The 27,046-nt window shown below is 48.6% G+C and overlaps 1 protein-coding gene and 1 long non-coding RNA gene across 3 annotated transcripts; one reads left to right on the forward strand and one right to left on the reverse strand.

Moving 5' to 3' along the window:
* Positions 1–121: 121 nt before the first annotated feature.
* LOC123070500 (uncharacterized) lies at positions 122–9,816 on the reverse strand. 2 transcript variants are annotated; one of them, XR_006433773.1, is made up of 2 exons: positions 7,513–9,816; positions 122–484 (listed from the first exon to the last, which is right to left on the reverse strand). XR_006433773.1 is itself a non-coding variant. In XM_044493740.1 (2 exons), the coding sequence occupies exons 1-2, from the start codon at positions 8,899–8,901 to the stop codon at positions 326–328; spliced, it is 1,548 nt and encodes a 515-aa protein (XP_044349675.1). In that variant the 5' UTR covers positions 8,902–8,939; the 3' UTR covers positions 122–325. The 2 variants fall into 2 exon arrangements, 1 of the variants encoding a protein (XP_044349675.1); XM_044493740.1 differs by having other exon boundaries at positions 7,513–8,939.
* A 13,958-nt stretch (positions 9,817–23,774) lies between these two features.
* LOC123070501 (uncharacterized) lies at positions 23,775–26,295 on the forward strand. Its single transcript, XR_006433774.1, has 3 exons — positions 23,775–24,277; positions 24,386–24,482; positions 24,586–26,295. It is a non-coding gene; the product is annotated as an uncharacterized lncRNA (long non-coding RNA).
* Positions 26,296–27,046: the final 751 nt, after the last annotated feature.

Below are 27,046 nucleotides of genomic sequence, written 5' to 3' on the forward strand. Positions count from 1 at the left end.
GTGATTGGTGTTGGGATTGTCCCATTCAACTGGTTTCCACTGAGTGACAGAGTCATTAAGTTGGTAAGATTGGCAAATGTACCTGGGATGCTTCCTGTGATCCTGTTTTTTTTTTTCGAAAAGGGGGGATACCCCGGCCTCTGCATCAGCATGATGCATACGGCCCTCTTATTAAACAAAATAGAGTAGTATCAACAAGGTTCCAAAGGTCCTGAAAAATGAAAAAAGAAAGCAACACAAGCTCACACAGAGCCCGGATAAGCTAGATACATCAAGCTAGCCACATCAAAGAGCCACAACCGGCGGGGCAAACTAGATAGGAATACTAAATGCCTATCCTATTACATGACCGCCATCCAAACCGGTTGAAGATATCCCGAGCTACCATCTCCCAACGGACAGACCCAGTAACCAAATGCTCCCTGGCCTCCGTCTGGGTGAGTAGCGACCATGAACGAATCAGAGCCGTAGTCCGGAATAAAACCTGCAAAAAATGTATATATGATGTTCTGTTAAAGACCAAATCTTTCTGCAGTTCCAGATGGTCCACAGCAAAGCACAAACCCCCACCCGAATATGTCTCCCTAAGTTGGGCTCAATCCCATTAAGCCATGTCCCAAACAAAGTACTAACAGAATTCGGTGGTTTGATGTTAAAAGCAATGTGGACCGTCTGCCATAGAACCTTTGCAAGCGGGCAATCAAAAAAGAGGTGTTTAATAGACTCATCCCGATCACAGAAACTACACCTAGTAGATCCTGTCCAATTGCGCTTCTTCAAGTTATCCTTAGTTAAAATTACTTGTTTATGAACAAACCACATAAACACTTTTATTTTCAAAGGAACTTTGACATCCCAAACATGTTTGGACGTGGGAATGGAGCTGAAATTAATAACATCAATATACATTGATTTGACCGTGAAGCCTCCAGACTTAGTCAACTTCCAGCGCAATTCATCAGGTTGTTGAGACAGCTGGATATCCATCAGCCTTCTAACTAGATGGAGCCATTGTTCCCAACGATTGCCCGCTAGCACTCGTCTAAACTGAATATTAAGGGGGATAGATTGGAAAACCGAAGCAATGACCACCTCCTTTCGTTGAACAATACGATACAAGGAGGGATATTGGATGGCCAGTGGTGCGTCACCAAGCCAAGTATCCTCCCAGAAACGCGTGCTCGAGCCGTTTCCTACAACAAACTTTGTCCTATTAACGAAAGCCTGCTTGACCTTCATGAGCCCCTTCCAGAAAGGCGAGTCAGTCGGCCTTACAGATACTTGCGACAAAGTTTTTGACTGGAGGTACTTGCCGCGAAGGATCTGTGCCCACACAGCATCCGTCTCCGACGAGAGCTTCCACAGCCACTTGCTAAGAAGGCATTTATTCTTAATTTCTAGATTCTCAATACCTAGACCCCCTTGGTCCTTCGGTCTACAAATAATGTCCCACTTAGCCAAGTCTGTATTTTCTTTTCAGCTCATCACCCTGCCAGAAGAACCGCGATCTATAGAAATCTAGTCTCTTCCTGACTCCAACTGGTATCTCAAAGAACGAAAGAAGAAACATCGGCAAACTTGTGAGCACCGAATTAATAAGTATTAACCGGCCTCCATAAGATAAGAGCTTGCCCTTCCAGCAGCTCAGTTTCTTCTCAAATCGGTCTTCAATGCACTTCCATTCTCTGTTCGTTAGCCTACGATGGTGGATAGGAATCCCTAAGTATGAGAAAGGTAACTGTCCCAACTCACACCCAAACAATTGTTTGTAGGCCTCCTGCTCATCTTTGGCCCTACCAAAGCAGAACAACTCACTCTTATGAAAGTTGATCTTCAACCCGGTCAATTGTTCGAATAGGCATAACACCAGCTTCATATTCCTAGCCTTACTCACGTCATGCTCCATAAAGATGATCGTATCATCAGCGTATTGTAGGATAGAAATGCCTCCATCAACCAGATGAGGCACCAATCCACCTACTTGACCATTTTCCTTAGCCCGTCCTATCAGAATTGCCAACATATCTACCACAATGTTAAACAAGATAGGGGACATTGGGTCTCCTTGTCGTAGGCCTTTATGAGTCTGAAAGTAATGACCTATATCATCATTAACTTTAATTCCCACACTACCCTTTTGCGTAAATGATTGGACCTGCCTTCGCCAGGCTTCATCAAACCCTTTCATACGCAAAGATTGTTGGAGAAATGGCCACTTTATCTTATCATACGCTTTCTCGAAATCCACTTTAAAAATCACTCCATCCAATTTTTTGGAGTGGATTTCATGGAGCGTTTCATGCAAAACTACCACTCCTTCAAGAATGTTTCTGTCTGGCATGAACGCGGTTTGGGATTGATGCACCACAGAATGCGCGATCTGTGTGAGCCTGTTTGTCCCGACCTTGGTGAAAATTTTGAAACTAACATTGAGGAGACAGATCGGCCTGAATTGCTCAATTCGTACCGCATCCGTCTTCTTAGGTAGTAATGTGATAGTCCCAAAATTCAGGTGGAATAATTGAAGCTGTCCAGAGAATAGATCATGAAACATAGGTAGTAAATCCCCCTTAATAATGTGCCAGCACTTCTTATAAAACTCAGCCGGGAAACCATCCGGACCAGGAGCCTTATTATTTTTCATTTGAGAAATTGCCTCAAGAACCTCCTTCTCCGAGAACGGGGCAAGCAGAATGTCATTGTCAGCAGCCGAAAGCTGAGGTATATCCTCAGTCATGGACTCATCAAGTGACACCGTATTCTCCTTCGGTGGACCAAACAGCTGCTTATAATACTCAGTGATATAAGTTTTTAGGTTATCCTGACCTAAAATTGTACCATCGTCCTGCTCGAGCTGAAAGATTCGCTTCTTTCTGTGCTTGCCATTAGCAATTAAATGAAAGAACTGAGTATTTGCGTCCCCCTGGACCACTCTACGAACCTTAGCGCGTAAAGCCCACTTCAATTCTTCTTCACGTAGTAGTTCTTTCAATCGCTTTTCCGCCTCATTTTTAACCTGAAGCTCTGCGGGGACTAACACATTAGACTCGGCTTTTACGTCCAAGTCATGTATAAGAGAAAGGAGTCTATCCTTTTCAATCTTATACGCACCACTAAGATGCTTAGCCCAACCCCTCAAGAAGCTCCGTAAATTCCTAATCTTATTCTGCCAACGCTCAATGGGTGTTTTACCGCGAACCTCATTAGCCCATTCCCTAGCAATCAAGTCAAAGAACCCCTCACGTTCGAACCATGACGTCTCAAATGAGAAGGTGTTCTTATTTCCCACGTGGTTCGGCTCCCCTGAGTCCACGAACAATGGGGTATGATCAGATATGCCCCTCGAAAGGGCTTGCACCGTGACCAACGGGAATTTTTGTTCCCACTCCACGCTTGCAAGAACCCGATCAAGTTTTTCGTAAGTTGGGTTTGGCATAGCGTTGGCCCAAGTAAACTTTCGACCCGAGAGTTCTATCTCTCTCAGATCCAAACTTTCAATAATGGTGTTGAACATGAAGGACCATCTACCATCAAAGTTGTCATTGTTTTTCTCCTCCCGCCTCCGGATGATATTGAAATCTCCTCCGACTAAAATCGGTAGTTGTTCTGACCCACAAATTCGAACTAGGTCAGCTAGAAACTCCGCTTTAAACTCAGGCTGCGCGGCCCCATATACCGCCACCAAAGCCCAGTTAAAGCCATCAATCTTAGACCTAACTCGAAACTTTACGGCGAAGTCGCCCATCACAACACTACGGACTTCCAGTGAATCGCATCTCACACCTAGTAAGATGCCCCCCGATCTTCCTCGCGGAGGTAAGCAGTGCCAATCGAAATCTATACCACCAACTAGTGAGGAGAGAAACTGAGGTGCAAAGTTATCTCTACCCGTCTCCGATAGAGCAACAAAATCTAGCTTCTGCTCAATAGAAGTCTCAGCCAGGAATCTTCTTTTAGCCAAGTCCTTAAGACCTCTGCTGTTCCAAAAAATTCCTCTCATAGTTCATCATGGAATTTTTTGGTGGTTCGAATCCTAGCACTCCTACGGACTGCGGAATCGGGATAGATCTTCCGTTTCCACTTACGTTTAGGTTTATTAAGCTCAAGACCCCTTTCCTCATGACCGGGTTCTGGAATATTGCTAGCGTCATTCTGAAGGGGCACATCCTCTTCGTCAGCCTCCTGGTTAGTGGGTGCGAGATCCTCACACAGGCTATCAAGCACTCTAACTCCTAACGCATTTATCTCATCATCATTCATAGGTTTAACTGCCGCAAGATTACGAATAGTCTCTAAAGCCCGTTTCGCTTCCAGGTCTAAAATATCATTCACCGATTTAGTAATTTCACTATCTGTAGCACCTAGTGAAACTCCTAATTGGTTTGCCTTATTTATAATGTCCTCATTAGAAAAATGCAATAAAGAATTAGACAACTCAACGGACATACCCGATGAACAAGCAGCCTCCTGAAGCTTGGCCGCCCTCATAGCGCACTGCTGCTGCATGTCATCAACCTCCGGGACGTCGAGGATGCGAGCACTCATCCGTCTGCCCCCGGAAGTAGGGTACGGGATCCCGCCAAACGCGATCACCTCCTCCCTAGTATAACCTGGCACCGAAACTCCAGTTGGTGCCGAGGTCACTAGCGGAGGCATCTGCGGGCTCCCGATCCCGCCGGACGAGTGCCCTACCGCAGGCAATGGGGAGGAGAGAACGACCGGGGCCACCTGCCCGCCGTCTCCTCCCACCTCAACCTGCGGCGCGGACGAAGTATCCCTCGGAGGGGTGGTCCGCCTGACCACCCGGGCAGAGGGAGGAGACCAGGCCACCTGCCCTGGCGTCCCCCCTCCCACAGCAGCGACAGTGGTAGCCACCTCCGTCACGGAGGTCGTCAAGGCCGCCTGCCTCGAGGACCCTCCAGCCGCTGGAACTGTCCCCCTGGGAGTCAAGGCCCCCGGCGAAACCTGGAACGTCCGCGGGACGGGGGGAGAATGGACTATAAGTCCCGAACCCTCACCCCCACAACCCCTCGGCCCCGTGCTCGCTGACACCAAGGTCACTCCCGCAGCAGTCAGCAGTCCAGTAGGGCTATCACTGTGCCCGCAGTCTGCACCAACCTCCCTCTCAACCTCCAGTGAAGGAAGCGTGTGCTCAAGAGCATCGTCCGACTCCACCCTGTCACTCCAAAGCCTGGGAGGTGCCGAAGCTGGCTCGAAAGAACCGAACCGCAAAGTAGCCATGGGCACTGCCGGTGAGTCAGTGGGCTCAGCCTCCGGTCCAGTCCCGGCCGACTGAGGGTGCGATCCGTTGGATCCCTCTCGCATGGTCTCATCTGACGGGGCCCCCTTAGTCCCAGTACCTCCCTCACGATCGTGCATATCAACATCATTACCGTTAACTGCATCATCAAACAAGTCGGTGTCCTCAAACTCAATCTCTAGCGGGAAGACCTCACCCTTATATGTCCAGTTGACCTTATCGGGCACATACTCAATATCCAAAATGCTCACAAGAATCCGGGCAATCCCATTGGCACGAGTGAAAACCATGTCCACTTTTTCAGTTTTTCCAACGAGGATACCCAAACTAGCCACAACACGAGCGTCCTGCAGAGGCTTTGATGGAGCCCCCAAAAACCTCAGCCATACCTGTGTAAGCGGTTTTCCTTTAGGCTCAACCTGTTTCCACTCGTTAAACTCCAGAATACACGTAGTACCGGGAACTTTACACAAGCCAAAACTTAACAATTTCTGCAGGTCCTCGACAGACGGGAAGTCCACCTTAAAAACTCTGTCCTCAATGGGTACTAACTCCCAAACAAAATCACCGGGAGCTAACTCCTGCAACCTCCTCACAATCTGTGCCTCAGTCACCGCTCCCTGTGTCGCTCTGACAATCCCAGTAGTCGTAGTCTGGTTATCCTCCGGGACCTCTCTCGCCTCCGGGGACTCAAAAAACATGAGCTCAGCACAGTAGACTCCATAGATGTGTAGAGTCGGAGGCACGTCCGCAACATCGGGCACTCACCCGACTCATGGGCAAGTTTGCCACAAGACTCACACAATTGGGCCACACACTCAGCAATGAAGTGGCCCTTGTCCCCACATCGATAGCAAATCATCCTCTCCTTCTTACGGGCATACTTGGACGCCCTCTCTGCATCAGACCTGTCGGTGGCCTCATCCACCGTCCCAGCCTCAGAAACATCAACATTGGCCAACTCCTTCACCACCTCCATCGCCTGTGGAGGTAGCTCTGAGGAAAGCTGAGTCTCAACCGTAGCATCAGTATGAATAGTCCCCCGAGGTTGCTGGCGGCGAAATCTCCCGCGACCCCAGCCTCGACCACCTCGGTTTCCACGAAAACCTCCTCTCTGACGATTGTCCGGGCCGGAGGCTCCCTCAACAAATCCGCCAGCCGGCCCGAGAAAGGGTCTCTCGGCCGTCCCGTCACTCTGCCAAGCGTAACCACGCCCTCCTCCCGTTGACGAGGAGCCTCGGTGTTGTCCCTCGCCGTAAGCATCACAACCGTCGTCTCCCCACTGGCCTCGGGGAGGAGCATTAGGCTGAGTGGACCTGTTCTGCACCGCCCTGGCAACATAAAGCGGTGGTGGTTTTCCTATGGTGGCCGGCTCAGCTCGAACCTGCCGCTGACCATCGCCGCGGCCAGCAGCCCCAACACCAGCAGCACCCAGTACAGGAGGCCTCGGTCCCCCGCGGCCCGCAGCCTGGGCAAGGGGCGGCGTTTGTCTCCCGATCCCCCGGCCGGCCGTAGTCACCGCGGGCGCCGAGACCGGAGCCACCAGCCTCGTGCCATTCTTCCCAGGAACCGGCTGCTGTAGGGCTGGCCTCGGCGGCTGCGCGCTCCCAGTGGGCACACCTCGTCCCGCGGCACTGGCGGCGCCGCCTCCTCCCGCCGGCTGCCTTTGCCCGATCTGCGACTGACCCCCCCGTCCGGCGTTCGCTGCTGGTGGAGGAGGCACCCCACCCCGACCTGCAGCGCCAGGCAAGGGGCGTTTCGCCGGCGGAGGAGCTTCACCTCTTCCTGCCATGGCCGTCCCGGGCAAGATGCGCGTCGCACGTCTATCCCCGCAGGACGGGAAGCCCTTCGTGCCCTTTTTGCGAACCCTACCCGGCGGCAGGCGAACCAAAGACAGGAGGCGATCGACGTTCGTGCATGCATCATCAACGGGCCGAAACGACAGGACGGGATCCTCCTGGGCCGCATACCCATTGGAGGCGCCACTGTCAAGGCCGGTCGCTACACCCCCATGATGGGCCTCATGCCCATGCATGGTCTGAGGACCGGCCCACACCAAACCAGCCCCCTCAGAGCCGATCAGCGAATTCAAACGCAAGGATCTGGCCGCCCTGATCCCGTCCGCCGCCTATGGTCGCCGGCGGCGTCGGTGCTGGATCTGGCCGCCCTCCTTTCTTCTTTTTCTTCCGAGTAACCACGATCCAATCCTCTTGCGGAAAAAAATCGGACAAAGTTATAGGTTGAACGCGTACCTTAGGCAGAGGCCCTTTCCATGGTCGGATCGCCGTCGCCGCCGTTCTCCGGTGAACAATCCGGCGTACCACCTCGAGCCGGTCGGTGGAACGCAGGCCTAGCCGCGCCGGATCCTCTCCGGGCACGATCTCATCCACCAACGCAGCGACATCTTCCTCCGAGAATCCTGGTTTGAACGCCTCGCAGATCACGTCGGATGGTGTTGGCGAGTAGTCCGGCACCGGAACATCGTCGTCCTCATCATCTTCCGAGTCCGCTAGCGCCCAGAAACGCCCTCCTACGCGCGCCTCAATGGGATCCGGCGACTCCCGCCGGCGGCCGGCGACGGTCGCCACGGGAGGGTCGCGAGTCGCCCCGCTAGTCGCTCCCCTCATCGCCCGGCAGGAAAGAAGCGGCTTCGAGGGCTTTGGATCCTCCGTGAGATCGATCAAGTCAATGTGATCAAGAATCTCCGGTTCCTCCTGCACACGCGAATGAACGGTAACATCAAAAACATCAATGAGCAACCGCGTACCTTCGTTAATCTCCTCATCAGCTTTGAGGTACTCCCCTCCGAGGATGTCACTATCCAGATCGCGCACCACCGTCCACCTCGATGGGTAATACGAGTAGAGAACTCCCTCCGATCTACGGCCGCCATCCCGGACATCTTGGAAGAAAATTTTCCATTTGGCCGGATGGAGAAACCCCCCGATCTCCGCCGCAGTCTGCGGATCCGGCGATCTGCCGGCCTCTGGTGACCTCCCCGACAGCAGCGACTCCTCCCGAGCAGGCCGCGGCGGCGCCGATCGCCCCGCCGGCGGCGGATCAGGAGGGGGCGGTAGGCTCGCAGCCCCGTCGCCCATCAAAGAATGACACTGATCATACTCCATATTCTTGCTGCGCATGTGAGTTACTTGGAAGGTGATCCTGTTGTTATCTGCTATAAAAGTCTCGAGGACTGTGCTAAGGTTTCCAATGTAGGCTGGCAGACTCCCTGTGAATGTGTTGTTTGCCATGCTGATTGTATTCAGGCTCCTGCAATTTGAGAATGCAGACAGGAAGTCGAGGTTCCCACTGAGCTGGTTCCCATCAAGCCAGATGCGACGAAGGTTCAGCAAGTTCCCAAATGAAATTGGCACGGATCCAGTCAAACCATTTCCATAGAAATCTATGGTTGTGAGGTTAGAAAGATTGCCTATGGAATCAGGAATGGGACCTGTTATTCGGTTGTTGGCAAAGCTCATAAACCTGAGGTTTGTCAGCCGTCCAAATTCTGGTGGGATTCCCCCCTCAAGTTTGTTCTGGCTAAGGTCCAAACCGAGAAGCTCAGTGTGGTTGCTCAGTTCCACAGGGATCTTTCCAGTGAGGCCATTTGTCGACAAGTAAATTCTTGTGAGGTTTGGCATTGTCGCCAACCATGATGGCACAGGACCGGTGAAATTATTCACGGCGAGCGAGAGCGTGTCAAGGTTCCGACACGCCGAAAGACCTGGCGGGATAGGTCCCTCAAAGTCTCAAACTGGTTTTCATTGAGGGACAACACTTCCAACATGGGGAGGTAGAAGCTGTCGTTTCCAGGGATTGGGCCTGAGAGATTGTTCCTTGTGATGGCTATGACTTGCAGCCGGGACATGTTGAAGATAGCAGGAGGCATGGGGCCTGAGAGAAGATTGCCTTCCAGGACCAGCCACTCGAGCTTCGGCAACGAGCCGATGCTGTCAGGAATCGCTCCCGTCAGCCGGTTGCCAAGGGTGGAGGGGATGGCACCTGACAAATTGTTGTGCGAGAGGACGATATTTTGGAGCCGGGGCAGGCCGCCAAGCTCGCTGGGCACGGGGCCGGCGAGGCTAGCGTTGCTGAGGACGAGGCTGGAGAGGAAGGAGAGGTTGCCAAGCTGCGGGGCGATGCTGCCGTGGAGCGGCACGCCGTCGAACTCTAGGCCGGTGACGCGCTGCCCGCGGCGGTCGCATGAGACTCCGACCCAGGAGCAAGGGGACGCGGCGGCGGTCCAGTTGCCGGTGAGGATGCCGAGAGAGTCCTCGACCTGTGCTTTGAAGGCGAGCAGCGCGGCCAGGTCGGTGGCGTTGGATGACGCCGGCTGTGCCGCGCCACATGGCATCAGCGAGACGAGGAGCACCGCCATGCAGAGGGAGAGACGAGCGGCCATGGATGTGGAGACGTGAAGGTTGGTGAGGGAATATGGGGCGTGGTGCGCTGGTTTTGGACGTGCCATCGATCAGTGGGCTCAAGTGGCTGATAACTGAAACTGAAAAGGAGGAGGAGCCGTCCCTCCAACTTGCTCCCATTATTTGAGGAGTGGAACAGGGTAATGCTGCCGCAGTAGTCAGCATGTTCACATGCATCTGACTACACACGGCTGCTTCTTGGAAACAAGAACTTCCTTCCAAGAAACACACCTTAGGTTTTCAGAAAAAATCTAGAGCTCCTTCCTTCATCAGATACCTGAATCAGATTCGGACTTGGGTGGCACTGATGCAATTCAAAAATTGAGGTTGATCAGCTGATTAGCAGAATAGAAATGATTCTGGTTTTACTTAATCGTAGGTGGAGCCGATCCTGGTCGGCGGAGGCGCACCATCATGGCAGTTTCCTAATGGTCGTTAGGCTCTAGACTACACACATTGACACATTACTGACGCTGGTCGGATCCATTATACAAGTGCAAGTTGATGATAGTATACTTCTTCTGGCTTCCTGGACTCTCTCTCTCCCTCTCCCTCTCTCTGGTTGCCTTCAGAGTAAAATACTCCCAAGTGCGCGTCACTCGCATCTTTATCGTCGTAGCACCGTATCTGAGTGAGTGAGCTGTGCAACTTTCTTCTTCTGAATATGGCGAGAAGCTGTTATTGTAGTGCTTGTGTTGTGTTGGACCGACCTGGCATGAGACTATTCCATGGCCCGTGGGTACTTCAATAATTTGAATTTTGGGCTGTTCTTATATGAGATAATTGAAAAATAAACAACTGACGGAAGTGAGTGTTGGGAAGTTCGGTAAGATTTTGGGCTCGAGTATTACTGATAAGTGATAACTGGTAGCTGATGCATACAACTTTACTACTACTACTTTTTTTTCGCGAATACGCAAAAACTCTGCATATTATTGCATTGATAGGTAGAGTGAAATTACATTGGGTTGGGGTTGGCGGGGGGGGGGGGGGGGGGGGGGGTTGCCCAACAAACTAACGAGTACACAGAGATGGAGCAGGAGCATGGCCAGCCCTGCAACGCCAGCACGAGCCCACAATCATGCCTCGCCACGTATCATACACACAGCGTGACCTACATCCGGAGAGGCGCCATCAAATAGGCAACCGTTGCGGTGCCACCAAATGTGCGAGGCGGTAAGAATGGCGAGAGAGGCAAGGCCACGCCGCAAACAACTCGTAGTGCTGGATAAGGCTGAAGATAGCCGGCCGATGAACTCCTCGTCAGGGTTGGGGATGGATGCAGTGGACCGGCACCACGAGAGCACCTCATGCCAGATTTGGCGGGAGAGGGAACATCCAACCAGGAGATGTTGCATGGTCTCTGGTTCTTGATCATAGAGTTGGCAAAAAGGCTCGTGGGGGAGGTCATGTCTCGCTAGGCGATTGACGGTCCAGCAACAACCAAGCAGCGCTAGCCAGATGAAGAACTTGATGCGAAGCGGCGCCTAGGAGCGCCAGGTGAGGGAGTCCTGGATTTGGGGGTCCTCAAGTGTCCGGCCCAGGAGTATAGGCCGGGTTGGATGGGCCGTACAAGAGCAAGCTAAAGATTATTCTCCGTGTCCGGATGGGACTTCTCAATATGTAGGCGGCAAGATTAGAGTCCGGAAGCTTCCTTCCCTGATGAACCGACCTTGTACAAACCCTAGGCCCCTCCGGTGTGTATATAAACTGGAGGTGTTAGTCCATAGAGGGAACCTCTCTACCGTCATTGGAATACTCATAGGCTAGACATCTAGGATTTAGCCATTACGATCTCGAGGTAGATCAACTCTTGTAATCTTCATACTTGTCGAATATAATCAAGCAGGAGTAGGGTTTTACCTCCCTTAAGAGGGCCCGAACCTGGGTAAACACCGTGTCCCCTGGTCTCCTGTTACCATTGATCCTTAGACACACAACTTGGCCCCCCCTACCCGAGATATGCTGGTTTTGACACTGACATTGGTCCTTTCATTAAGAGCTCTGTCGCGCTGTCTGCAAAAAGCGATCTATGGCTCGCCTAGTCATCAACAACAATATCACTTCCCGAGGGTGCCTAGCTTCAGGGCAGACTCTCCGGTTCGGCGGCTTCACCATAAGGGCCCGCGCGGCCGTCAAGCCCGCAACTCCCCCCATGGCCGCCGGACACCGTCCCGCATTCACCATAAGGGCCCGCGCGGCCGTCAAGCCCGCAACTCCCCCCATGGCCGCCGGACACCGTCCCGCATAGGCTCTAAGTACTCCGAGAAGTTGGATCCGACGGATGTTTCATCTTTAAACGAACTGCTGGACCGCATTGCCGCCCTGGGGGTCTCAACGGACTATGATCGGATTGGGCTCAAGCCCGACCAGAGGGAAATTAATCACCCGTTGATCACCCACTTAGTAGCGGTCATTGAGGAACCGTCCAAAGACACTTCCGTCCCCATATTGAAAACCAAGTATGTTCGGGTCTCCGAACCCCCTGAGCCGAATACTTCCCCATCGGATGGGACCTTACGCCCTCCGGCCTCCGGTTCAAGCATAGGATTACCGGAGCCCTTGTACCTAACCGGACCAAACCGGTTGCCTCGGAAGCCATTCTAGCTCCGAAATAGATGCGGGACAGGATCCAAAATTTAATCCACCCACCGACCACAATCTATTCTCCAAGCAACTCAGGACCTCCAGATATGCGGCAGCATGCTCAGGAAACGGCCCACCACTTTTGGGCCAGATTCCTGCTTGTTAAAAACAGGATCGAAGACTGCTCGGACGACGATGTAGTTTCAGTTTTCTTTCGTAACTGCACCGACGAGGGAATTTTAAACGCCCTCGACTGTCGCCACATACAGAGTTTCACAGAATTGTCACAAGTAACACAAAAGTATTGTGCGATGGAAAGCACATGGAGGGCTCAGAAACTCAGCTGGAGTCCGCTGCCTCGAAGCAGTGTGCGGCCCGGGCCAAACGGATACATCCCGGCGGTCACCCGACCACCAATCTATGGGTAGGAAAAATAAACCCTTCACGGGACACATGTCCGTTCTTGACGAACTGCTGGACAAGCCCTGCCCAATTCATGCCACTCCGCGCACAGTCCCAACCCATAGCCTTCGAGCATGCTGGGTACTCCGACAAGTTGCAAAAAGTGGAAAGGCCATCCTTACCACAACTCTAGAGAAATACTCTCCGGAGAGGGACAACTTCAACGTCCTAACAGTCTTGGAGACCTTCTCTTCGAACAACCAGCGCAAACGGGCGCTACACAACCTCGCCGAAGTCCACCAAGTTACCGCACTGAGCCCATGGAACGACACGGCAATAACCTTTACGGCCGAAGACGAACCAAAGGCTCGGTCAGTCCGAGCACCCGCCGCCTTAGTACTAAACCCCATCGTTGATGGTTTTCGGCTCACTAAAGTGCTCATGGACGGCGGCAGTGGACTTAACCTCATCTATGAGGACACGCTCGACAAAATGCAGATGGATAGATCACGCATTGAGCAAAGCAATACCACATTTCGAGGTATTATCCCCAGTCGAGAAGCACACTGCTCGGGAAAAATTAAACTAGATGTGGTGTTCAGCACGCCTGAGAACTATAGATCCGAAGAGTTTCTCTTTCACGTGGTCCCCTTTAACAGTGGGTATCACGCCATCCTCGGCCGGGACGCTTTCTCATGCTTTCAAGCTATACCCCATTACGGGTATATGAAACTCAAAATGCCCAGACCGAATGGAATTATCACAATTTCGAGCGACTCGGACAAAGCCCTTCGTGCCGAAAACAAAATTGCGTCCTTGGCCCTCGAGGTACTATCCGAAGCCCTAGCGGCGGAGGAATTAACCACCCTACGGTCCACGGTGGATAGGGACGATGTGATCCTCGATAAGAGATCCAAATCCACCTCTTTCAAACCAGCCGAGGAAATAGTCAAATTCCAAGTGCATCCGACGGACCCTAACAAAACAACATATATCGGAGCACAACTGGATCCGGTAGTGGACGCCGCCCTCCGCACATTCCTGCGAGAGAATTGGGACATATTTGCCTGGCACCCTTCAGATATGCCCGACATCCCATGAAGACTGGCTGAACACAGTCTTAATATAATCAAGGGATTCAAACCCGGGAAGCAAACACTACGTCGATTCTCCGAACCCAAACGTCAAGCCATGGGAGAAGAGCTAGCCAAATTGTTAGAGGCGGGATTTATTAGGGAAATTAAACATCCGGATTGGTTAACAAACTTGGTTATGGTATCAAAGAAGGACAAATCCTGGCGCCTGTGTGTCAATTTCAAGGACCTCAACAAGGCTTGCCCTAAGGACCCCTTCCCATTGCCTCGCATCAACCAAATTATTGACGCAATAGTAGGGAACGACTCTCTGTGCTTCCTCGACGCCTATTCCAGATACCATCAGATTAAGATGAAGGAACCGGACCAGGCTGCAACCGCGTTCATTACCCCTTACGGTCCCTTCTGCTTTAACACTATGCCCTTTGGACTCAAAAACGCTGGGGCTAGCTACCAGCGTATGATTCAAACTTGCCTGAAAAAACAAATAGGCAAAACGGTCGAATCATATGTGGACGACGTGGTCATCAAGACAAAACACGTCGAGACACTAGTGGACTCCGCCTCACCTTCGACAACCTCTGAACATACGACTTAATCCGGAAAAATGTGTCTTTGGAGTTTCGTCCGGAAAATTGCTCGGGTTTATTGTTTCCCATAGAGGAATTGAAGCAAACCCAGCTAAAATCCGAGTGTTGTCACAATTGGCCATACCAACAGACCTAAGCAAGTCCAGAAACTAGCTGGGTGCGTCGCGGCCTTAAGTCGCTTTATCTCCAAATTGGGAGAGAAAGCGCTACCGCTCTACAAGCTCCTAAGGCACACAGACAACTTCAAATGGACGGACGCCGCCACAACCGGACTGGATGAGATCAAAACCCTTCTTGCAAGCAACCCAATCCTAGTGGCACCAGGTGTTGGAGAGCCCATGCTATTATATATTTTGGCAACTAACCAAGTGGTTAGTGTTGTGCTCCTCGTTGAACGAGGGGAAGAGGGACATAAATTTCCCACCCAAAAACCATTCTATTATGTATCAGAGGTCCTCACACCTTGCAAATCCCGATACCCCCACTACCAGAAGATAGCCTACACAGTCTTCATGGAATCCCGTAAACTACGACACTACTTTCAAGAGTGTTTGATCACAGTGGCATCTGAAGTACCACTCAATGACATTATCAATAACAGGGACGCCACCGGCCGCATAGCCAAATGGGCCATCGAGCTTTTACCGAATCATATACAAGCCGCACCGGGCTATTAAATCCCACGTATTGGCCGACTTTATTGTTGAATGGATAGAAGCCAAACTCCCTAAAGAGTATACTCATACTCCAATTGGACCATATATTTCAAAGGCTCTAAAATGCTGGCCGGACTGGGGGCTGGCATCATCCTAACATCCCCTACTGGGGACACAGTCCACTATGTATTACAAATTATGTATACGAACTCCAACAATGCAGTCGAATATGAAGCGCTTCTACATGGTCTTCGCATGGCTGTCTCCATGGGTATATTGTTGGGGAACGTAGCAGAAATTCAAAATTTTCTACGCATCACCAAGATCAATCTATGGAGATTCTAGCAACAAGAGAGAGGGGAGTGTATCTTCATACCCTTGAAGATTGCGACGCGGAAGCGTTACAAGAACGTGGTTGGAGGAGTCGTACACGCAGTGATTTAGATCGCAGTCGGTTCCAATCTAAGCACCGAACAACGGCGCCTCCGCATTCAACACACGTGTAGCCCGGTGATGTCTCCTGCGCCTTGATCCAGCAAGGAGGAGGGAGAGGTTGGGGAAGACAACTCCAGCAGCAGCACGACAGCATGGTGGTGGTGGTGCTGCGTGGTTTCCAGCAGGGCTCCGCCAAGCACCACGAAGGACGAGGATCTGGAGAGGTAGGGCTGCGCCGAGAGAGAGAGACTCGTGTCCTTGGCAGCCCAAAACCCCCACTATATATAGGAGGAGGGGAGGTGGCTGCGCCCCCATCTAGGGTTCCCACCCTAGGGGGTGCGGCAGCCCTAGATGGGACTGGAGGGGGCGGCCAGGAGGGGGAGAGAGGGGGGCGCGCCCTAGGGTGGGCCTTTAGGCCCATCTGCGCCTAGGGTTTCCCCTCTCCCCTCCTAGCTGCGCCTTGGGCCTTGGTGGGAGGCGCACCAGCCCACTCAGGGGCTGGTTCCTTCCCACTCTTGGCTCATGCAAGCCTCCGGGGCTGGTGGCCCCTCCCAGTGGACCCCCGGAACCCTTTCGATGGTCCCGGTACATTACCGGTGACGCCCGAAATACTTTCGGTGGCCAAAACCTCACTTCCTATATATTATTCTCTACCTCCGGACCATTCCGGAACTCCTCATGACGTCCAGGATCTTATCCGGGACTCCAAACAACATTCGGTAACCACATACAAACTTCCCTTAAGTGTGTAGACCCTACGGGTTCGGGAATCATGCAGACATGACCGAGACAGCTCTGCGGCCAATAACCAACAGCAGGATCTGGATACCCATGTTGACTCCCACATGTTCCACGATGATCTCATCGGATGAACCACCGATGTCGGGGATTCAAGCAATCCCGTATGTAATTCCCTTTGTCAATCGGTACGTTACTTGCCCGAGATTCGATCATCGGTATCCCAATACCTTGTTCAATCACATTACCAGCAAGTCACTTTACTCGTTCCGTAATGCATGATCCCGTGACTAACTACTTAGTCACATTGAGCTCATTATGATGATGCATCACCGAGTGGGCCCAGAGATACCTCTCCGTCATACGGAGTGACAAATCCCAGTCTCGATTCGTGCCAACCCAACAGACACTTTTGGAGATACCTGTAGTGCATCTTTATAGTCACCTAGTTACGTTGTGACGTTTGGTACATCCAAAGAATTCCTACGGTATCCGGGAGTTACACAATCTCATGGTCTAAGGAAATGATACTTGACATTAGAAAAGCTTTAGCAAACGAACTACACGATCTTGTGCTATGCTTAGGATTGGGTCTTGTCCATCACATCATTCTCCTAATGATGTGATTCCATTATCAATGACATCTAATGTCCATGGTCAGGAAACCATAACCATCTATTGATCATCGAGCTAGTCAACTAGAGCCTCACTAGGGACATGTTGTGGTGTATGTATTCACACATGTATTACGGTTTCCAGTTAATACAATTATAGCATGAACAATAGAAAATTATCATGAACAAGGAAATACAATAATAAACATTTTATTATTGCATCTAGGGCATATTTCCAACAGTCTCCCACTTGCACTAGAGTTAATAATCTAGTTCACATCAATATGTGATTGTAATGAATCCAACACCCATGGGGTTTGATCATATCTCGCTTGTGAGAGAGGTCATTAGTAAACGGGTCTGAACCTTTCAGATCCGTGTGTGCTTTACAAATCTCTATGTCATCTTGTAGATGCAGCTACCACACGCTATTTGGAGCTATTCCAACTAACTGTTCTACTATATGAATCCGGTTTACTACTCAGAGTCATCCAGATTAGTGTCAAAGTTTGCATCGACATAACCCTTTACGACAAACTCTTTTACCACCTCCATAATTGAGAAAAATTCCTTAGTCCACTAAGGAAATTTTTGACCATTGTCTAGTGATCCATTCCTGGATCACTCTTGTACCCCTTGACTGACTCATGGCAAGGCACACTTCAGGTGCGGTACACAACACAACATACTATAGAGCATAGGGGACGAGCTTTGTCCTTTCTCTCTCCTCTGTCGTGGTCAGGTCTTGAGTCTTACTCAATACTCACACCTTATAACACAGCCAAGAACTCCTTCTTCGCCAATCTATTTTGAACTCTTTCAAAATCTTGTCACGATACATATTCATTTGAAATTACTATTAAGCATTTTTATCTATCCTTATAGATCTTCATGCTCAATGTTCAAGTAGCTTAATCCAGGTTTTCCATTGAAAAACACTTTTCAAACAACCCTATATGCTTTCCAGAAATTCTACATCATTTCTGATCAACAATATGTTAACAACATATACTCATCAGAAATTCTATAGTGCTCCCACTCACTTCTTTGGAAATACAAGTTTCTCATAAACTTTGTATAAACCCAAAATCTTTGATCATCTCATCAAAGCATATAATCCAACTCCGAGATGCTTACTCCAGTCCTTAGAAGGATTGCTGGAGCTTTGCATACTTGTTATCATATTTTAGGATTGACAAAACCTTCTAGTTGTATCACATACAACCTTTCCTCAAGAAAATCGTCGAGCAACAATGTTTTGACATCCTATCTGCAAGATTTCATAAATAATGCAGTATCTGCTAGTATAATTCCAACAGACTCTTAGCATCGCTACGAGAAAGTCTCATCATAGTCAACTCCTTGAACTTGTCGGAAAACGCCTTAGCGACAAGTCGAGCTTTCTTAATGGTGACACATACCATCATTATCTGTTTTCCTTTTAAAATCCATCTGTACCCAACAGCCTTACGACCATCAAGTAGTTCTACCAAAGTCTATACTTTGGTTTCATAAATGGATCCTCTCTCGGATTTCATGGCCTCGAGCCATTCATCGGAATTCGGGCCCACCATCGCTTCTCCATAGCTCGTAGGTTCATTATTTTCTAGCAACATGACCTCCAAGACAGGATTATGTACCACTCTGAAGTAGTACGTGTCCTTGTCGACCTACGAGGTTTGGTAGTGACTTGATCCGAAGTTTCATGATCACTATCATAAGCTTCCACTTCAATTGGTGTAGGCGCCACAGGAACAACTTCATGTGCCCTGCTACACACTAGTTGAAGTGACGGTTCAATAACCTCATCAAGTCTCTACCATCCTCCCACTCAATTCTTTCGAGAGAAACTTTTTCTCGAGAAAGGACCCGTTTCTAGAAACAATCGCCTTTGCTTCCGGATCTGAAATAGGAGGCATACCCAACTATTTTGGGTGTCGTACGAAGATGCATTTATCCGCTTTGGGTTCGAGCTTATTAGGCCAAAACTTCTCCACATAAGCGACGCAACCCCAAACTTTTAAGAAATGGCAGCTTAGGTTTCTCTAAACCATAGTTCATACGGTGTCATCTCAACGGAATTACGTGGTGCCCTATTTAAAGTGAATGCGGTTGTCTCTAATGCCTAACCCATAAACGATAGTGGTAATTCGATAAGAGACATCATGGCATGCACCATATCTAATAGGGTGCAGCTATGATGTTCGGACACACCATCACACTATGGTGTTCTAGGCGGTATTAGTTGTGAAACAATTTCCACAATGTCTTAATTCTCGCAACTCAGATATTCATCTCTATGATCATATCATAAACATTTTATCCTCTTGTCACGACGATCTTCAACTTCACTCTGAAGTTAATTAAACTTTCAATAATTCAGACTTGTGTTTCATCAAGTAAATATACTTAGCATCTACTCAAATCATCTGTGAAGTAAGAACATAACGATATCCACTGCGTGCCTCAGCACTCATTGGACTGCACACATCAAAATGTATTACTTCCAACAAGTTGCTTTCTTGTTCCATCTTACTGAAAATGAGGCTTTTCAGTCATCTTGTCCGTGTGGTATGATTTGCATGTCTCAAGTGATTCAAAATCAAGTGAGTCCAAATGATCCATCTGCATGGAGTTTCTTCATGCGTGCATACCAATAGACATGGTTCGCATGGCTCAAACTTTTCAAAAAATGAGTGAGTCCAAAGATCCATCAACATGGAGCTTCTTCATGCGTTTTATACCAATATGACTCAAATGGTAATGCCACAAGTAGGTGGTACTATCATTACTATTACTATCTTATATCTTTTGGCATGAACATGTGTATCACTACAATCGAGATTCAATAAACCATTCATTTTAGGTGAAATACCATTGATGGTATTATTCAAATAAACAGAGTAACCATTATTCTCCTTAAATGAATAACTGTATTGCGATAAACATAATCCAATCATGTCTGTGCTCAACGCAAACACCAAATAACAATTATTTAGGTTTAATGCCAATCCCGATGGTAGAGGGAGCGTGCGATGTTTGATAACATCAACCTTGGAAATACTTCCAACACATATCGTCACGTCACCTTTGGCTAGTCTTCGTTTATTCCGTAGCCTTTTATTTCGAGTTACTAACACTTAGCAACCGAACCGGTATCTATTACCCTGGTGCTACTAGGAGTATTAGTAAAGTACACATTAATATAATGTATATCCAATATACTTCTGTCGACCTTGCCAGCCTTCTCATCTACCAAGTATCTAGGGTAGTTCTGCTTCAGTGACCGTTCCCCTCATTATAGAAGCACTTAGTCTCGGGGTTGGGTTCAACCTTGGGTTTCTTCACTAGAGCAGCAACTGATTTGCCGTTTCATGAAGTATCCCTTCTTGCCCTTGCCCTTCTTGAAACTAGTGGTTTCACTAACCATCAACAATTGATGCTCCTTCTTGATTTTTACTTTCGCGGTCTCAAACATCGCGAATAGCTCAAGGATCATCATATCTATCCTTGATATGTTATAGTTCATTACGAAGCTCTAGTAGCTTGGTGGCAGTGACTTTGGAGAAACATCACTATCTCATCTGGAAGATTAACTCCCGCTCGATTCAAGTGATTGTAGTACTCAGACAATCTGAGCACATGCTCAATGATTGAGCTTTTCTCCCTTAGTTTGCAGGCTAAGAAACTCGTCAGAGGTCTCATACCTCTTGACATGGGCACGAGCCTGAAATCCCAATTTTAGCCCTTGGAACATCTCATATGTTTAGCGGCGTTTCTAAAAACGTCTTCGACGCCCCAATTCTAAACCGTTTAACATTATTGAACTATCACGTAGGCATCAAAACGTGTATGCCAGATGTTTACAACATCCACAGACGACGTTCAAGGTTTAGCACACCAAGCGGTGCATTAAGGACATAATCCTTGTGCGTAGCAATGAGGACAATCTTCAGTTTACGGACCCAGTCCGCATAATTGCTACTATCGACTGTCAACTAAAATTTCTCTAGGAACATATCTTAAACAGTAGAACTAAAGCGCAAGCTACGACATAATTTGCAAAGACCTTTTGACTATGTTCATGATAATTTAGTTCATCTAATCAAATTATTTAATGAACTCCCACTTAGATAGACATCCCTCTAGTCATCTAAGTGATACATGATCCGAGTCAACTAGGCCGTGTCCAATCATCACGTGAGACATACTAGTCATCATCGGTGAACATCTCCATGTTGATCGTATCTACTATACGACTCATGTTCGACCTTTCGGTCTCTTGTGTTCCGAGGCCATGTCTGTACATACTAGGCTCGTCAAGACAACCTAAGTGTTGCGCGTGTGTAAATCTGGCTTACACCCGTTGTATGCCAACGTTAGAATCTATCACACCCGATCATCACGTGGTGCTTCGAAATAATGAACTTTCGCAACGGTGCACAGTTAGGGGGAACACTTTCTTGAAATTTTAATGAGGGATCTTCTTATTTATGCTACCGTCGTTCTAAGCAAATAAGATGTAAACATGACAAACATCACATGCAAATCATAAAGTGACATGATATGGCCATTATCATTTTGCGCCTTTGATCATCATCTTCGAGGCGCGGCATGATCACCTTCATCAACGACATGACACCATGATCTCCATCATCATGATCTCCATCATCGTGTCTTCATGAAGTTGTCTCGCCAACTATTACTTCTACTACTATGGCTAACGGTTAGCAATAAAGTAAAGTAATTACATGGTGTTATCGTTGACACGCATGTCATACAATAAATTAAGACAACTCCTATGGCTCCTGCCAGTTGTCATACTCATCGGCATGCAAGTCGTGATTCCTATTACAAGAACATGATCAGTCTCATACATCACATATATCATTCATCACATCCTTTTGGCCATATCACATCACACAACATATGCTGCAAAAAACAAGTTAGACGTCCTCTAATTGTTGTTGCAAGTTTTTATGTGGCTGCTATAGATTTCTAGCAAGAACGTTTCTTACCTACGCCAAAACCACAACGTGATATGCCAATTGCTATTTACCCTTCATAAGGACCCGTTTCATCGAATCCGATCCAACTAAAGTGGGGGAGACAGACACCCGCTAGCGACCTTATGCAACTAGTGCATGTCAGTCGATGGAACCTGTCTCACATAAGCATACGTGTAAGGTCGGTCCGGGCCGCTTCATCCCACGATGCCGCCGAATCAAGATAAGACTAGTAATGACAAGTAAATTGACAAAATCGATGCCCACAACAACTTTTGTTCTACTCATGCATAGAAACTACGCATAGACCTAGCTCATGATGCCACTGTTGGGGAACGGAGCAGAAATTCACAATTTTCTACGAATCACCAAGATCAATCTATGGAGATTCTAGCAACAAGAGAGAGGGGAGTGTATCTTCATACCCTTGAAGATCGCGATGTAGAAGCGTTACAAGAACGCGGTTGGAGGAGTTGTACCCGCAGCGATTCAGATCGCAGTCGATTCCGATCTAAGCACCGAACAACGACGCCTCCGCATTCAACACACGTGCAGCCCGGTGACGTCTCCTGCGCCTTGATCCAGCAAGGAGGAGGGAGAGGTTGGGGAAGAAAACTCCAACAGCAGCACGACGACGTGGTGGTGGTGGAGCTGCGTGGTTTCCAGCAGGGCTTCGCCAAGCACTACGAAGGACGAGGATGTGGAGAGGTAGGGCTGCGCCGAGAGAGAGAGAGAGACTCGTGTCCTTGGCAGCCCCCAAACCCCCACTATATATAGGAGGAGGGGAGGTGGCTGCGCCCCCATCTAGGGTTCCCACCCTAGGGGGTGCGGCAGCCCTGGATGGGACTGGAGGGGGCGGCCAGGAGGGGGAGAGAGGGGGGTGCGCCCTAGGGTGGGCCTTTAGGCCCATCTGCGCCTAGGGTTTCCCCTCTCCCCTCCTAGCTGCACCTTGGGCCTTGGTGGGAGGCGCACCAGCCCACTTAGGGGCCGGGTCCTTCCCACTCTTGGCCCATGCAAGCCTCCGGGGCTGGTTGCCCCTCCCGGTGGACCCCGGAACCCTTTCGGTGGTCCCGGTACATTACCGGTGACGCTCGAAATACTTCCGGTGGCCAAAACCTCACTTCCTATATATTATTCTTTACCTCCGGACCATTCCGTAACTCCTCGTGACGTCCGGGATCTTATCCGGGACTCCGAACAACATTCGGTAACCACATACAAACTTCCCTTATAACCCTAGTGTCATCGAACCTTAAGTGTGTAGACCCTACGGGTTCGGGAATCATGCATGACCGAGACAGCTCTCCGGCCAATAGCCAACACCGGGATCTGGATACCCATGTTGACTCCCACATGTTCCACGATGATCTCATTGGATGAACCACGATGTCGGGGATTCAAGCAATCCCGTACAATGCCCTTTGTCAATCGATACGTTACTTGCCCGAGATTTGATCGTCGGTATCCCAATACCTCGTTCAATCTCGTTACCGGCAAGTCACTTTACTCGTTGCGTAATGCATGATCCCGTGACTAACTACTTAGTCTTATTGAGCTCATTATGATGATGCATCACCGAGTGGGCCCAAAGATACCTCTTCGTCATATGGAGTGACAAATCCCAGTCTCGATTCGTGCCAACCCAACAGACACTTTCGGAGATACCTGTAGTGCACCTTTATAGTCACCTAGTTACGTTGTGACGTTTGGTACACCCAAAGAATTTCTACGGTATCCGGGAGTTACACAATCTCATGGTCTAAGGAAATGATACTTGACATTAGAAAAGCTTTAGCAAATGAACTACACGATCTTGTGCTATGCTTAGGATTGGGTCTTGTCCATCACATCATCTACTATATCTAAATAGGAGCACCCCACTACCTTATTTTGCTGCCCTCACAGTTAGCCACGTCACCACAAATACTTGCATCCATTTGATTAACCACGGATGGCCAGATCTGCAGTTCTTGCGTTGAACCTCCCGCAGTCTATCCCCTTTGCGTTAGTTCCACTTCCACATTGCTCCACCTCCCTTGGCTCCTCACCTCCAAGAACGCGCGCAGCACCAAATGCAGCCGCCTATTCCCCTTCCACTTTCACTTTAATTCCCAACCAATCTGGCCTTCGCTACTCTATCTTCTTGGTTCGCATCTCCAAATCTGACACCAGTGGGAGATGCGGCCTCCCACGCTCGCAAGCGACGCCAAATCGGCGGCTGCCCGTCCATGAGTACTCGCCTCCCTCCGGTGGGAATCAGTGCCCAGCTGGCCTGATGTTGTTGCTGATGTGCTCTTCCTGTAGTTCAACGCGGCGTGCCTCGTCGGCAGGCCGACAGCGCCGGTTGCCGAACTCTAGCCCTTGGGCGGAGAGGTAGGGGTCTCCGACGTTCGTCTCCCAGGAACGCTGTGGTGGAAGGATGTTGTTCGGCACCACTGACCATGCCCTCAGAGGCGCAGCGGTGGGGATCAGGAGGTACGCCTTCAATCCAGGCTCTTTCTCCCTCACCTTTTTTATTTGATTCCTACCTCTTTTTTTTCATTTTACGAGTGCGTGTTTGTTTATGTGTAAAAATTCAAGCAGTAGGCTTCTATATATATTTGAGATGAGGCTATGGAGCAGATTGTCAAGTATATCAACCAGAGATACAAGAATACATCTGTGTATGTTTCTGACAATGGTGAGAGGCGAGGACATCAATCGATCATAAGTTTAGAATGTATGATCCTCTGTGCAGAGTGCAGACCGTATAACTGTGACCATGAATCATTTTTTTTCATCAGTTTACTTGCAAAACGGTGAAGCAGTATGGAGGACTTGATCGTTGACACCAGAAGAAATCAGTACCTGCAGGGCAGCAGGTGTATCTTACATCTATCTCTTCAGCAGTCACCAGTCAGGTACGTGTAATGGAACTATGTATGTGCATTCTATTAATTTTGCATCTGACGGAGAAACACATCGATCATATTCTTAATTCATGCGTGTTATGCCGTTCTGACATACTTCACCCATGACACTTTTTTTTACATATAAACTAAACCAGAAAAAGATTCTGCAAATAGTGTGTTTCTCTCATGCTCATTCTGTTAGCCTACATACCTCTTTAGAGAGCACAAGCTCCCATATCTGAATTTTATTTTCGACATTGAGTTATCATAAGCGTATTCTGTTAGTCTACTTACTAATTTAGAGAGCATGGGAATATGATCCTGATGGCTTCTATTTGTTACAGTTGAAAAATATGATACGATACGTAGATAGCTTATATTCAGATTTGTTCAGATCTCACCTGTCACAAGTGTCGGACAATTTTCTTCTGATGGCAAGGATGTAGGACTATTTGGTGGTCCTTGCTGCATAATATTGTTGCCGCTCCCATTAATAAACAAGTATAGGACGAGACAAAATTTTCAGCGGGTGGCTCAAACGGGGTGGTCCATGCATACAACAGTCTTACCCTGCCCTCCCGAATTCTTCATTTCCTTAGCTTCTACATTCAACCAACTGAACTTACCATTTTTTATGGTATAAGCATGGATGAGTTGATTGGCTCCGTTCACTTTATTTCTCCTACTTATAGGAGCGTCAGTGGTTTTAATCGTGCTGCCATTGCCTGGCACTTGGTGAGAGACCTATGTGATATTAGAGCACTTTCATGTAACCTCTTTTGAGGTACCTCTATTCAGGTACAGTTTCTAAAAGAATAGATAAGTTGCATCACTGAGAGGTAAAGGTTTTGCTTTTTTGGCAACAATCGACATATTTGGACAAAGTCCATGTGTAATAGTGTTACTTTACTGGGGTTTTGTCGTACATTTATTTGATCCGTTTGATTGGTGATATATCAGTATCTCATTTGGTTGGTACTGCATATTTGAACAATGGACACATTATCGCAGTTTCATCTGGTAGTATTTTCACATTGCACATAAACCATACACTTGCAATTTGAGTTCACAAGTTTTACTTGATTGCTCATTTTAATCAAAGCACTATTAATCTCTACTTTGGCAACACCCCACCATTAACTTCCTTTATATTTAGCTTAGTGATGGTAAGAATTATTTTTGTATTTAGCTGAATACAAGGTGCAGACAACTTTGTCAGGAAAAAAAGATCGAAAAGGGTAATAACAATAATTATTTTTTCCAACAGAGCCAAGCAACCTATTAGTAAGTCCATTGCTTTCTTAACTCTAGCAAGTCAATTTAGCTGTCTTTTGTTTGCGGAAATTCCATTTAAGTGTCAGTATTTATTTTAATATTATTTGAATTTATATAAATTGTATGAAACTATGCATGTGTTATTTTTGTTAGGTTGCACATGTGTACGCATCAATAGGTCCTTATAAAATGTTCCGCAGCAACGCGCGGGGTATCATCTAGTTCTCCTAATGATGTGATCCCGTTATCAATGACATCTAATGTCCATGGTCAGGAAACCATAACCATCTATTGATCATCGAGCTAGTCAACTAGAGGCTCACTATGGACATGTTGTGGTGTATGTATTCACACATGTATTACGATTTCCAGTTAATACAATTATAGCATGAACAATAGACAATTATCATGAACAAGGAAATACAATAATAAACATTTTATTATGGCCTCTAGGGCATATTTCCAACATATACAATGCCTGGAGGTGCGCGGTGACTCCAACCTCGCATTTTCCCAGGTCAACGGAGAGTTCGACGCAAAGGACCTGAAAATGGCGGCATATCAAAACGCCATATTAAAAATATCAGCCCGGTTCGAAGGGCTGGAATTTCATCACGTCGCTCGAGAGAGTAATCAGGCAGCCGACATCCTCACTCGTATGGGCGCTAAGAGCGACCCTGTGCCGCCTAACACCTTTGTGGAAATGCTCTTTAAGCCATCCGTAGTGTGGCAGGGTGAAAGCGGAGAAGGCAATATGGACCTGATCACACCCCCAGCGGCCGAACACAACGCAGACACCGCCCGGGGTTCGGATATCGAGATAACACCCTTTGCTCATGAGATCATGGCGGTTATCGCTCCTTGGACCTAACCATTCCTGGCCTACCTTAATAGTCAGGAGCTCCTCGACGATCAAAACGAAGCTTGATGCATAGTTCGACGCTCTAAAGTCTTTAAAGTACATGAACGTGAACTGTATAAAAGAAGTACTACCGGACTCCTTCAAAGTTGTATCTCCGAAGAAGAGGGAAGGCAGCTCTTGGCAGAAATACATGCTGGCCTCGGCGGCCATCATGCC

This window comes from Triticum aestivum, chromosome 3B (assembly GCF_018294505.1).
Source record: "Triticum aestivum cultivar Chinese Spring chromosome 3B, IWGSC CS RefSeq v2.1, whole genome shotgun sequence".
NCBI classification, from domain to species: domain Eukaryota; kingdom Viridiplantae; phylum Streptophyta; class Magnoliopsida; order Poales; family Poaceae; genus Triticum; species Triticum aestivum.

Excerpts from the sequence above, each read along its gene's own strand:
- LOC123070500 (XM_044493740.1), bottom strand. The coding sequence starts at position 8,901 with ATGCCAAACCTCACAAGAATTTACTTGTCGACAAATGGCCTCACTGGA. Across the intron at positions 485-7,512 it reads GGAAAGGGCCTCTGCCTAAG|GTTTTATTCCGGACTACGGC; the intron begins GTACGCGTTCAA and ends CATTTTTTGCAG.